The sequence below is a fragment of the Scyliorhinus torazame genome, chromosome 10, assembly GCF_047496885.1.
Source record: "Scyliorhinus torazame isolate Kashiwa2021f chromosome 10, sScyTor2.1, whole genome shotgun sequence".
Classification (NCBI taxonomy): Eukaryota; Metazoa; Chordata; class Chondrichthyes; order Carcharhiniformes; family Scyliorhinidae; genus Scyliorhinus; species Scyliorhinus torazame.
In genome coordinates this window covers 135,699,391-135,713,939 of record NC_092716.1, presented here as the reverse complement: position 1 = coordinate 135,713,939, position 14,549 = coordinate 135,699,391, and the positions used below count along the sequence as shown (strand labels likewise).

The 14,549-nt window shown below is 51.8% G+C and overlaps 1 protein-coding gene across 1 annotated transcript in view; it reads left to right on the top strand.

The window, feature by feature from the left end:
* The first annotated feature begins 2,690 nt into the window (after positions 1-2,690).
* Positions 2,691-14,549, top strand: part of LOC140430253 (mucin-2-like) — a 106,677-nt gene continuing 94,818 nt past the window's right edge. The window contains exons 1-2 of the mRNA XM_072517680.1: positions 2,691-2,721; positions 3,556-3,585. Of these exons, the coding sequence (XP_072373781.1) occupies positions 2,691-2,721; positions 3,556-3,585 (61 nt within the window). The remainder of the gene's footprint in view (positions 2,722-3,555; positions 3,586-14,549) is intronic.

The window sequence follows — 14,549 nt, the reverse complement described above, 5'->3', positions numbered from 1 at the left end:
GTTCCCGAAATGCTCGCCTACTGAAACTTCTACCACCTGGCCGGGCTCATTCCCCAATACCAGGTCCAGTAGCGCCCCTTCCCTAGTTGGACTGTCTACATATTGTTTTAAGAAGCCCTCCTGGATGCTCCTTACAAACCCTGCCCCGTCTCAGCCCCTGGCACTAAGTGAGTCCCAGTCAATATTTGGGAAGTGAAAGTCTCCCATCACAACAACCCTGTTGTTTTTACTCTTTTCCAAAATCTGTCTACCTATCTGCTCCTCTATCTCCCGCTGGCTGTTGGGAGGCCTGTAGTAAACCCCCAAAATTGTGACTGCACCCTTCTTTTTCCTGATCTCTGCCCATACAGCCTCACTGCCTTCTGAGGTGTCTTCCCGTAGTACAGCTGTGATATCCTCCCTAACCAGTAGCGCAACTCCGCCACCCCTTTTACGTTCCCCTCTATCCCGCCTGAAACATCTAAATCCTGGAACGTTTAGCTGCCAATCCTGCCCTTCCCTCAACCAGGTCTCTGTAATGGCAACAACATCATAGTTCCAAGTATTAATCCAAGCTCTAAATTCATCTGCCTTACCCATAATACTTCTTGCATTAAAACATATGCACTTCAGGCCACCAGACCCGCTGTGTTCAGCAACTTCTCCCTGTCTGCTCTGTCCCGGGTGCTGTATCGTCTGCTCCTAGTAGCGACGGGCTTACAGTCTGGGGTGAGGTTAGCAAAGAGCGAGGGTGGGGCGACCTTAAGGGCCGCAAGGCAACAGACAGTGAGAGGGGGCAGCGGTCCACCAAACTTTAAGGTAAGGCTTTGGAGGTGGCAGTGGAAGTCGAGCCCCAGTAATAGGGCAGCGCAGAGATGGGGAAGGACGTAGAGCTTAAAGTTAGTGTACTCTACGCCTTGTACAGTAAGGGTCGCGACACAGTACCCCGGATTTCTACGGAATGTGTTCCGGAAGCCAGGGAGATTTTCTAGGTCGCGGATAAAATTGGGAGGGAGCAGCGCCTTACCGTATCTGGGTGGATAAAGCTGTCTGTGCTCCCGGAGTCAATGAGGCAGGCCGTCTCATGCCCATTGATCCGGACGGTCATCGTGTATTTCTTGAGGTGGTGAGGTCAAGACTGGTCGAGTGTGATGGAGGCGGGCTTCGGAAGGTGATGGGTGGGCCGATCACAGATGGCGGCGACCAGCGTATGACCGGGTGAGCAGGGGCTCCGGGAGGCTGCAGAGTGGTCCCAAGGTGGCGGCCCCCATGGGGCCGCGCGTGGCGGGTGGCAACGAAGGCGGTGTCAAAGATGGCGGCCCCCATGGGTCGCGCGTGGTGGGTGAAATCAAAGATGGCAGCAAAGATGGCAGCCCCCACGGATCGCACATGGCGGGTGGCAGCGAAGATGGAGGCACCCGTGGGTCATGCATGGCAGGTGGAGCGGCAGCTGAGGGCGGCCCCGACAGGCAGCAGGCAGCGCTGCTGGGCCGAGGAACTTTAGGGCCCGATCGGGCCTGGCAGACTTTGGCGAAGTGGCCTTTCCTCCCACACCCATTGCAAATTGCGTTCCGTGCAGGGCAGCGTTGTCTGGGATGCTTACCCTGGCCGCAAAAGTAGCATTTCGGGCTTCCGGCGTTGGCGGGCTTCTGCGCAGCACAGGCTTGCGCCGCACTCGAGTCGGATTATGGCGGCACCCTCGAGGGTGCCGCGTGGTCGGAGGTGTAGGCCTCCATCTTCTGGAAAGTGACTTCCACGAGTTTGAGAGCTGCACTGTCTCTGCGAGGCCGAGTGTACCCCCTTCTAGCAAGCGCTGGCGGATGTGATTGGATTTAATGCCCGTGACATAGGCGTCCCTGTTCAGCAGCTCCGTGTGTTGGACAGATGTTACTGCCTGGCAAGCACAGTTCCGGCCAAGTACCCGCAAGGCACGCAGGAATTCGGCTTGTGATTTTCCGGGGCGTTGTGATCTGGAAGCCAGGAAGATTTTCTGGGTCGCGGGTAAAATTGGGGGCATCTCTGATAAGAAGGAAAACTTGCGTGCTCTCCCGTGCGTTGAGTATTTTAAGCTTTTGGAGCTTGGTGAAGTCGTCGGTGGAGAATCAGCTTAGCCAGTGCTCGAATGTTGCAGTGGCATCGGCTGCTTGTGGGTCCAGCTCCAGGCGATCAGGCTTGAGCAATGAATTCATCTTAAAAGTTTAGCTTATTAAACTGATGCACCATCAATTAACACAAGGCGAGTAGTGGACGATACTGAGGCTTTAATAAGCTAAACAGAAAGCCTCCTGACCTCTGATCCAGAACTGGGGCAGGGCCGGAGATCAGCCACCTTTATACCGAGCCCGAGGGGAGGCGGAGCCATCAGGCAGTGGTTTACCACAATACATGTAGTACAGTAACAGTTTACCACAATACATATAATATACTAACAGGGAAAAGCTCCTAGTCGCCACATTCCGGTGCCTGTTCGGGGAGGCTGGTACGGAATTGAACCATGCTGCTGGCCTGCCTTGGTCTGCTTTAAAAGCCAGCTTTCTAGCCCTGTGCTAAACCAGCCACAGATGGATTTAAGAACTCGATAATTGACGTCCACTATTTAAGATCACAAGGTTAGTTAGTATTTCTAATAAGTATGTCTTCAGGTAGGAAAATAATAACTTGGTTAATTAAAAGGGCGTGTGTTAATTATTCAAAGGATTTTATTTTCGGCGATGAGTGTTTTGGTCAACGGCGTGAAAAGAAGTGAGTGCCCTGCTTCGGCTCAGTTTCAGAAGGGCGTCCTCATTAATTGCCAAACTGTGCAGTAACGGCACATTCCTGGGATCAAGGACATTGTGAATCCAAAACCCGTTCATGATGAGTAGTCAGCAAATATGAGGCCAGCAAGGTCAAGGGCATGTCTCTCAAAGGGAACTCTCCTTTCCAATCCTGTGTCCAGTGTTCAGACACTGGATGACTTTGAATGAGAGCACCCCCACAAATCCAAAGTGGAATTGCCCACTTAAATGCCACAGTTGCTGGTGGGCTGGGGACGCCATTCAGGAGCCGACACACCATGGACTTCATTGGGCAGAGGCAGGAAGGCAGTGAGCCCACAACTCACCTCTGTCCTGTTTGATGAAATGCCGCACTGCCACCATAATACTTGAACCAATATTTCTGAATTAACCTTGATTTTGTAACACAAATTTCCCACTGAGTAAATGTGAAATTGTACTAATGTCAGAAATTATCAACACAAGTTGTCCCATTGGATTCTGTGCTCCATTTTCCGACACCTGTCTAAATCCATCCTCATTACTCCAATATTAATACAGGTTCCAATACCTTCCGCTGTTGCAAATGTTTATTCACTTTGCTGTGTAAAGATACAATGGTTCCTCTCTCAACCATTCCCTGTAACATGCTATCACCTTTTCTGCATGCACGCGGTCGATCTTCTTTTTCCAAATTTATTTAGCACCCCCTCATTAACTCAATGTTCCCCACTCACTTGACAACTGGGATTCTGAATTGAGAGATGATGGAATGATTTTCCATTCTGTATATTCACATAATTAACTGTGTTCTTTACAGCATCAACATCAACGTCAACTTCAACAACAGGTATGTAAACAATAATTCTGTCAACATATGTTTTCCATAACCTCGGATTAAAATTTCTTCCTGTGAACAAGAGAGTTTCCCATTCAGATAGAGGACAGGATTTGAATTTTCAAGATTGTGGGTTTGTGGTGGGTTTCAGAGAATGCAGCAGATGAGAGACCCGAAAATATCAGTAGGTCAGGAGGAACTTAATGCCATCGACTTTCTGCTCTCACAAGGATAGTTCTGGATGCAAGCAGGAAACTCCCATGAAACTGTCGATGGAGCAATTAAACTATTTAAATATTCCATTCCTGGTGGATTTCACATCCAAATCTGAGTTCAGCAGCCAGCACACAGCTTTTCTAACCCTTCAACAAAGCAAGAAAACAGACAAGAGCCATTGATCAATTAAACTGACAGAGAACAAAATCTTTAAATAGTAAAGTTTCATGGGCGGGATTCTCTTTTGTCGAAATCGGGAACAGCGATTGGTCGGACAATAGCTTCCGAATCGCAGCAGCGCTATTGCATATCATTTGTGGGCTCACCCGTGATTTTCCGCCCCCGATGGGCCGAGTTCCTGACGGCGCGGTCCACGTGTGCTATTAAAAATTGTGAACCTGCCGGGGTGGATGCTGAGAGAGAGAGAAGAGGTAGGACACGGAGAGGAGTGACTGCGGGATACCGGGCCGGACACTGGCCGTGCTGTCTGGGGTAGGGTTCCCTGCCAGCCGAGCAGCAGGATTCACCACCATCACCGTGATGCCCCGGGTCCAGGGGCCGATCAACAGGATGCATGTTACCTATGGGCACCTGTGGATGACAGGTCTCTCTACACAAACCGAAAGGGGTTCCACTCGATGAATATTCAGCTGGTCTGTGACCATCAGCCGGGCATCATTCACCTCTGCGCCCGATAGCCGGGTAGTCTGCACGATGCCTTCCTCCTCACGCAATCGGAGATTCCTGACATTTTGGAGAGCCATCCCCTTCCCGGTTGACGGGTTGTCTCAAGAGTTTCAGGGGTTATCTGCTGCGGTCGTGGCTGATGACACCTATCCGGAGGCAACAGATCGCGCGGAGACCCACTACAATGACATCCATGCAGCGACCAGGGGTGTGATTGAGCGGAGATTCAGCCTCCTGAAGATGCAGTTGATGTGCCTGGACCATTCTGAGGGCCCTCCAGCATGATATCGAGAGGGCCGTCCACATCGTGACGGACAGCTGCGTCCTCCACAACATCGTGCAACAGAGAGGCGATGTGCTTGAGAAGCACGATGTAGGCCTGGCCTCGTCTGACGAGGAGGATGCGGGGAAAGGTGAGGTTGGGCAGGGCATGGGGTCCAGGCAGGAACAGGAGTCCGCACGACGTGTGTGCCAGAGCCAAGGTGCACAGGACGCTCTGATCGCCTCCAGGTTCACTGACTAGAATGGGGGAGATAGAAGGGTGAAGGGGACAGGCCAGGGGCACCACCACCCTGGAACCCCACCGCCTGTACCCCCTCTGTGATACATACCTGCCGCACTACTGGTGCGGGCCCTGGGTTGGCAGCAACAGCAGGAGTGGTCCATGGGATGGAGGATGATGACAACCCGCTCCGCGATGAGCTGTGGTGCTCTGCATCGTAAACAACATCTGAACTTTGCCTATGGTAGCACCTCCACCTGCATGGTCCCTGCATGGGCCTTGCCATTCCAGCACACGCTCCCATAAAATCCTTGGGGTGGCGGTAGGGGAGCTTGGGTAGTGTGGGAACACTGACAATCCACAGAGCCCCCCCCCCCCCCCCCCCCGTGGCCAACATAGACCAGCCCACCCCCTCATCAGACAGAGCACCCGGACAGGTTGTAACACAGTTAACAGGTGTTTATTGTGAACAAATATATATAGGTTTGTGCCCTGGCCCCTGTAATCCTGTGCCCTAGCTCCTGTAACTCAACAGTGCCAACTCAACTGATGTCTAACTTTCTGGCCTTATGGGCCTGAACACTATATCTTGGTGGATCCCCAAATGGTACAGCAGGAGTGGAGGTGGCCTGCTGTTACTCATATCTGTGAGATTTAGTGGTTGATGTCAGCAGCACCCCAGCAGGTCCATAGCCGATTGCAGGAGTTCCAGAGGCTATGGGCAAAGGATATGGTGCCGGCAATGCCTGGCACTGAGGCCAACACTGCTAGAGTGGCGACCAGTCTGTGGCCTCCGGATAGGTGTCATCAGCCATGACCGCAGTGGATAACCCAGTTGCCCAGGAGCCAAAGCCTCAGTCGGGGGATAATCTCGAACATGCCAGGGTATCGGGCACAGACACGTGTGATGTGCAGCTAATGGTCGCATATCAGCTGCACATTCAGCGAGTGCAATCCCTTTTAGTTTGTGTAGAGCGGCCTGTTATCTGTCGGTGCCCGCAAGGAGACATGCATCCCATTGACCACCCTCTGGACCCGGGGCATCCCGATGATGGTGGCGAACCCCACAGCCCAGTATCCTGGTGGGCTCGGTCCACATCTAAGTTGGTGTACTGATCCACCTGGACATATCGGGCCTCTATTAAGGCATGGATGCACCTGCGCACCAAGGTCTGTGAGGTCTTCCCCATTCGGCGCCTGAAAGGAACCCGTGGTGTAAAAGTTCAGGACGACCGTCATCTTGATGGCAACCGGGAGCGAGAAAACTCCCCATTTCCGTGAGGTGCCTGGTGTGCCATCATTTGGCAATTATGTAGAACTGTCTCTCTGCTAAGCCAGAGTCGGCGGCGGCATGCCGATCTAGCACATCCTCGAATGACAGGCGCTGCTGGCAAACATGAGGCCTGATGTGGGTAGAGGGCTCTCCAACCTGGGTGGCTGCCACCTGTGTCTCTGCTGCCCGCTCCTCTGTTGCTCGCTGCACTGCTGCACTCTGCGCTGCTGCAGCTTCCTCCTCCTCCTGCTCAAGCAGTTCACGCTCGTATAGCAGCAGGGATTCTCCCAGGGCTGCAGCACCAGCAGGAAGACCAACATTCCTGGTTGTGTTCCAATATTCATTGTCTGCTGGGGGTGAAATATCAACATGTTAGTATGGTGCGTACCTCCGTGCCAACCAAGTCCACGGTGGCCCCGACTGGCACTGCGGCATCCGCGCCGCAACTCCCCGTAAATCTCCTTTACTCCCCATCCGCCTCTCCCACTGCCCTGGCAGGGCCCCCCATTCCAGAAAGCACGGGCAACATCCGGGCCGGAAACCTGCAGTCACTCCTTTGCGTGTCTGACCTCGTCTCTGTCTCCCTCACTAGCCACGACGCCGGTTTCCCGATTTTAAAAAAAGCACAAGTGAACCACGCCTTCGGGACCTCGGCCCATCGGAGGAGGAGAATCGCTGAGGCACCGGACATACCGGGTCGGGACCGCTAATGATTTGCAAACTGTGTCTACTGTACGTGAGGAGTGAAACGCATTGACGCCGTTTCTGTGGTGACAGAGAATTGCGATTTGGCGTCAAATGGGCGCCTGCAGCAATTTTAGCGTCGGAAGCTATTCTCCCGTTTTCCGATTTTGGCGTCGGATAACGGAGAATCCCGTCCCATGGAACATTCTCTGATAACAAGATCATTTTGTATTCTCAACACTTAAATCATCAATTGTATCCTTCCAGAGTCAACAACAAGAGCAACTTCAACAACAGGTATCAACTTAACCACATCGCGTCAACAATAATAAGTATTTTCCACATCTGCACTAACTGTAACCTCACCACTGGCTGCATCATTGAGTGTCGCAACTATTTTAAAAAATATATATATTTTATTAAATTTTTCAAACAAAATGTTTCCGTTTTTACAAATCAACATAAAAATAATACAATAACTAGTAAATAACATTATTTAAATAATATAGTGAACTAACAAAATAACAAAAAATAGTGCTCCCCACCCCCCCCCCTTCCCTCCCCCCCCCCCCCCCCCCCGCCCCGGGTTGCTGCTGCTGTCACTCTATCTACCCTTAACGTTCCGCGAGATCGTCAAGGAACGGTTGCCACCACCTGGAGAACCTCGAGCCGATCCCCTCAACGCAAATTTTATTCGTTCCAGCTTTATGTCGTTTATCCAGGCCTCCACGCCGGGGGGTTTCGCTTACTTCTACATGAGTAAAATCCTACGCCGGGCTACTAGGGACGCAAAGGCCAGAATATCGGCCTCTTTCGCCTCCTGCACTCCCGGCTCTTACGCTACCCCAAATATCGCTAACCCCCAGCCTGGCTTGACCCGGACCTTCACCACCTTTGAAATCACCCTTGTCACGCCCCCCCCAGTACTCATCCAATGCCAGACACGACCAGAACATGTGTGTGTGGTTCGCCGGGCTTCCCGAGCACCTCCCACACCTGTCCATTCCGAAGAACCTGCTCAGTCTTGCTCCCGTCATATGTGCTCTGTGTAGAACCTCAAATTGAATCAGGCTAAGCCTGGCACACGAGGACGAGGAATTTACCCTGCTTAGGGCATCAGCCCATAGCCCCTCCTCAATCTCTTCCACCAGCTCTTCTTCCCATTTTCCCTTCAGCTCCTCTATCATCGCCTCCCCCTCGTCTCTCATCTCCTGATATATTTCGAACACTTTGCCCTCCCCGACCCATACCCCGGAAATCATTCTATCTTGGATCCCCTGTGTTGGGAGCAGCGGAAATTCCCTCACCTGTTGCCTCGTAAACGCCCTCACTTGCATATATCTGAAGATATTCCCCGGGGGCAACTCATATATTTCCTCGAGCGCTCCCAGACTTGCAATCGTCCCGTCAATAAACAGGTCCATCAGTTTCCTAATTCCTACTCGTTGCCAACTCTAGAACCCCCTGTCCATCTTTCCTGGGACAAACCTGTGGTTATTCCTAATCGGGGACCACACCGAGGCACCCATCACCCCCCTGTGTCGCCTCCACTGCCCCCAGATCCTCAAGGTTGCCACCACCACTGGGTTTGTGGTCTACCTTTTCGGGGAGAACGGCAGTGGCGCCGTCACCAGCGCCTTTAGGCTCGTTCCTTTACAGGACGCCATCTCCAGCCTCTTCCACGCCGCCCCCTCTCCCTCCCTCATCCACTTACAAATCATCACCACATTGGGGGGTTTAAACTAATGCAGCAGGGGCATGGGAACCTGGATTGTAGTTTTAGGGTAAGGGAGAATGAGAGTATAGAGGTCAGGAGCTCAGATTTGACGTCGGAGGAGGGGGCCAGTGTTCAGGTAGGTGGTTTGAAGTGTGTCTACTTCAATGCCAGGAGTATACGAAATAAGGTAGGGGAACTGGCAGCATGGGTTGGTACCTGGGACTTCGATGTTGTGGCCATTTCGGAGACGTGGATAGAGCAGGGACAGGAATGGATGTTGCAGGTTCCGGGGTTTAGGTGTTTTAGTAAGCTCAGGGAAGGAGGCAAAAGAGGGGGAGGTGTGGCGCTGCTAGTCAAGAGCAGTATTACGGTGGCGGAGCGGATGCTAGATGGGGACTCATCTTCCGAGGTAGTATGGGCTGAGGTTAGAAACAGGAAAGGAGAGGTCACCCTGTTGGGAGTTTTCTATAGGCCTCCAAATAGTTCTAGGGATGTAGAGGAAAGGATGGCGAAGATGATCCTGGATATGAGCGAAAGTAACAGGGTAGTTATCATGGGAGACTTTAACTTTCCAAATATTGACTGGAAAAGATATAGTTCGAGTACATTAGATGGGTCGTTTTTTGTTCAGTGTGTGCAGGAGGGTTTCCTGACACAGTTTGTTGACAGGCCAACAAGAGGTGAGGCCACATTGGATTTGGTTTTGGGTAATGAACCAGGCCAGGTGTTGGATTTGGAGGTAGGTGAGCACTTTGGGGACAGTGACCACAATTCGGTGACGTTTACGTTAAGGATGGAAAGGGATAAGTATACACCGCAGGGCAAGAGTTATAGCTGGGGGAAGGGAAATTATGATGCCATTAGACGTGACTTGGGGGGGGATAAGGTGGAGAAGTAGGCTGCAAGTTTTGGACACAATGGATAAGTGGAGCTTGTTCAAGGATCAGCTATTGCGTGTGCTTGATAAGTATGTACCGGTCAGGCAGGGAGGAAGGTGCCGAGCGAGGGAACCGTGGTTTACCAAAGAAGTGGAATCTCTTGTTAAGAGGAAGAAGGAGGCCTATGTGAAGATGAGGTGTGAAGTTTCAGTTGGGGCGATGGATAGTTACAAGGTAGCGAGGAAGGATCTAAAGAGAGAGCTAAGACGAGCAAGGAGGGGACATGAGAAGTATTTGGCAGGAAGGATCAAGGAAAACCCAAAAGCTTTCTATAGGTATGTCAGGAATAAGCGAATGACTAGGGACAGAGTAGGACCAGTCAAGGACAGGGATGGGAAGTTGTGTGTAGAGTCTGAAGAGATAGGCGAGATACTAAATGAATATTTTTCGTCAGTATTCACTCAGGAAAAAGATAATGTTGTGGAGGAGAATGCTGAGCTCCAGGTAAATAGATTAGATGGCATTGAGGTAAGTAGGGAAGAGGTGTTGGCAATTCTGGACAGGCTGAAAATAGATAAGTCCCCGGGGCCTGATGGGATTTATCCTAGGATTCTCTGGGAGGCCAGGGAAGAGATTGCTGGACCATTGGCTTTGATTTTTATGTCATCATTGGATACAGGAATAGTGCCAGAGGACTGGAGGATAGAAAATGTGGTCCCTTTGTTCAAAAAGGGGAGCAGAGACAACCCCGGCAACTATAGACCGGTGAGCCTCACGTCTGTAGTGGGTAAAGTCTTGGAGGGCATTATAAGAGACAAGATTTATAATCATCTAGATAGGAATAATATGATCAGGGATAGTCAGCATGGCTTTGTGAAGGGTAGGTCATGCCTCACAAACCTTATCGAGTTCTTTGAGAAGGTGACTGAACAGGTAGACGAGGGTAGAGCAGTTGATGTGGTGTATATGGATTTCAGCAAAGCGTTTGATAAGGTTCCCCACGGTAGGCTATTGCAGAAAATACGGAGGCTGGGGATTGAGGGTGATTTAGAGATGTGGATCAGAAATTGGCTAGCTGAAAGAAGACAGAGGGTGGTGGTTGATGGGAAATGTTCAGAATGGAGTTCTGTCACAAGTGGAGTACCACAAGGATCTGTTCTGGGGCCGTTGCTGTTTATCATTTTTATCAATGACCTAGAGGAAGGCGCAGAAGGGTGGGTGAGTAAATTTGCAGACGATACTAAAGTCGGTGGTGTTGTCGATAGTGAGGAAGGAAGTAGCAGGTTACAGAGGGATATAGATAAGCTGCAGTGCTGGGCTGAGAGGTGGCAAATGGAGTTTAATGTAGAGAAGTGTGAGGTGATTCACTTTGGAAGGAAAAACAGGAATGTGGAATATGTGGCTAATGGAAAAGTTCTTGAAAGTGTGGATGAGCAGAGGGATCTAGGTGTCCATGTACATAGATCCCTGAAAGTTGCCACCCAGGTTGATAGGGTGGTGAAGAAGGCCTATGGAGTGTTGGCCTTTATTGGTAGAGGGATTGAGTTCCGGAGTCAGGAGGTCATGTTGCAGCTGTACAGAACTCTGGTACGGCCGCATTTGGAGTATTGCGTACAGTTCTGGTCACCGCATTATAGGAAGGACGTGGAGGCTTTGGAACGGGTGCAGAGGAGATTTACCAGGATGTTGCCTGGTATGGAGGGAAAATCTTATGAGGAAAGGCTGATGGACTTGAGGTTGTTTTCGTTAGAGAGAAGAAGGTTAAGAGGAGACTTAATAGAGGCATACAAAATGATCAGAGGGTTAGATAGGGTGGACAGTGAGAGCCTTCTCCCGCGGATGGAAATGGCTAGCACGAGGGGACATAGCCTTAAACTGAGGGGTAATAGATATAGGACAGAGGTCAGGGGTAGGTTCTTTACGCAAAGAGTAGTGAGGCCGTGGAATGCCCTACCTGCTACAGTAGTGAACTCGCCAACATTAAGGGCATTTAAAAGTTTATTGGATAAACATATGGATGATAATGGTATAGTGTAGGTTAGATGGCTTTTGTTTCGGTGCAACATCGTGGGCCGAAGGGCCTGTACTGCGCTGTATTGTTCTATGTTCTATGTTCTATTGGCGGCCCAGTAGTAGTCGTTCAGGCTCGGCAGTGCCAGTCCCCCTCTATCCCTACTGCGCTACAGGAATCCCCTCTTTACCCTCGGGGTCTTCCCTGCCCACACAAAGCTCATAATGCTCCTGTCTATTTTTTTGAAAATGGCCTTTGTGATCAGAATGGGGAGACACTGAAATACGAAAAGAAACCTCGGGAGGACCATCATTTTTACCGCCTGCACTCTGCCCGCCAATGAGAGCGGCAACATATCCCACCTCTTGAAGTCCTCCTCCATCTGCTCCACCAGTCGCATCAGATTAAGTCTGTGTAGAGTTCCCCTGTTCCTGGCTACCTGGATCCCCAGATATCGGAAGCTCCTTTCCACTCTCCTTAACGGCATAGCGTCTATTCCTCTTCCCTGGTTACCGGGGTGTGTTACAAAAAGCTCGCTCTTCCCCATATTTAGCCTGTATCCCGAGAAATCTCCAAACTCCCTCAGTATCTGCATAACCTCTGGCATCCCCTCTACAGGGTCCACAACATATAGCAGTAAATCATCAGCGTAGAGCGACACTCGATGCTCCTCTCCCCCTCTAACCACCCCTCTCCACTTCTGAGAGTCCCTCAACGCTATGGCCAGTGGTTCAATTGCCAACGCAAACAGTAACGGGGACAGGGGACACCCCTGTCTTGTTCCCCTGTGTAGCCGAAAATACCCCGATCTTTGCCGGTTTGTGACTACACTTGCCACTGGGGCCCCATATAGGAGTCTGACCCATTTAACAAACCCCTCTCCGAACCCAAACCTCCTCAGCACCTCCCACAAATAGTCCCACTCCACCCTATCGAATGCCTTTTCGCATCCATCGCCGCCACTATCTCTGCCTCCCCCTCCGGTGGGGGCGTCATCATCACCCCCAGCAGCCGTTGAACGTTAACATTCAGTTGTCTCCCCTTTACAAACCCTGTCTGGTCTTCATGCACCACCCCCGGGACGCAATCCTCTATCCTTGTCGCCAGCACTTTTGCCAGCAGTTTGGCGTCTACATTTAGGAGTGAGAAAGGCCTGTATGACCCGCATTGCAGCGGATCTTTATTCCGCTTCAGAATTAATGATATCGTCGCCTCCGACATTGTCGGGGGTCGTATCCCCCCTTCCCTGGCCTCATTAAAGGTTCTCGCCAGCAGCGGGGCCAACAGGTCCACATATTTCCTGTAGAATTCCACCGGAAACCCGTCTGGTCCCGGGGCCTTCCCTGCCTGCATGTTCCCCAGCCCCTTAGTCACCTTGTCCACCTCGATTGGCGCCTCCAAACCTGCCACCTCCTGCTCCTCCACCCTCGGGAACCTTAGTTGGTCCAGAAAATGTAGCATTCCCTCTTTTCCCCCCGGGGGTTGGGACTTATACAGCCTCTCATAAAAGGTCTTGAACACCTCATTTACCTTCCCTGCTCTCTGCTCCATAGTTCCCGTTTCATCCCTAACTCCCCCAATCTCTCTCGCCGCTATCCTCTTACGAAGTTGGTAGGCCAGAAGCAGGCTCACCTTTTCCCCATACTCATATCGCATCCCCTGTGCCTTCCTCCACTGTGCCTCTGCCTTTCCTGTGGTCAGCAGGTCAAACTCCGTCTGAAGTCTTCGTATTTCTCTATATAGTCCTTCGTCTGGGGCCTCCGCATATCTTTTATCCACCCTCAAAATCTCCCCCACTAATCTCTCCCTTTCTTTGCCCTCTTGTTTCTCCTTGTGGGCTCTAATGGAGATCAGCTCTCCTCTAACCACCGCCTTCAGCGCTTCCCATACTACCCCCACCTGAACCTCACTATCGTCGTTGACCTCCAGGTATCTCTCAATACACCCCCGCACCCTTCCACAGACCCCCTCATCCGCCAGTAGTCCCACATCCAGTCGCCAGAGTGGGCGCTGCTCCCTCTCCTCTCCTAGTTCCAGATCCACCCAATGCGGGGCGTGGTCTGAAACGGCTATGGCCGAATACTCCGTTCCTGCCACCTTCGAGTTCAGTGCCCTACTCATAACAAAGAAGTCTATTCGGGAATATACCTTGTGGACGTAGGAGAAAAAGGAAAACTCTTTAGCCAACGGCCTGGCAAATCTCCACGGATCCACTCCCCCCATTTGTTCCATAAATCCCCTAAGCACCTTGGCCGCTGCCGGCCTTCTCCCGGTCCTGGATCTAGACCGGTCTAGCCCTGGATCCAGCACAGTGTTGAAGTCCCCCCCCATTACCAAGCTTCCCACCTCCAGGTCCGGGATACGTCCCAGCATCTGCTTCATGAATCCCGCGACATCCCAGTTCGGGGCATATACATTGACCAGCACGACCGCCTCTCCCTGCAATCTACCACTCACCATCACATATCTGCCCCCGTTATCCACCACTATGTTCTTAGCCTCGAACGATACCCGTTTCCCCACCAGTATCGCCACCCCCCTGTTTTTCGCGTCCAACCCTGAGTGGAATACCTGTCCCACCCATCCTTTTCTTAACCTAACCTGATCCGCCACCTTCAGGTGCGTCTCCTGGAGCATGACTACGTCCGCCTTCAGTCTCTTTAAGTGCGCGAACACCCGGGCCCTCTTAATCGGCCCATTTAGGCCTCTCACATTCCACGGATTGGGGGGCAGCTCTCCCCCCCCCCCCCGCCGATTAGCCATCCCCTTTTCTGGGCCATCTCCCTGTCCAGGTCCCGCGCACCCATCTGTCCCCCAGGCGGCGCCTTCCCGTCCCGACCATCTCTTCTCTTGCCAGCTCCCCCTTGCACTCAGCAGCAGCAACCCAGTTAGTCCCCACCCCCGCTAGATCCCCCTCTAGCATGGTTACTCCACCCATAATGCTTCCGAAAGTCAGCTAACTTTAGCTGACCCCGGCTTCCCCCGTTCTCTGACCTCCCTGCGTGTGG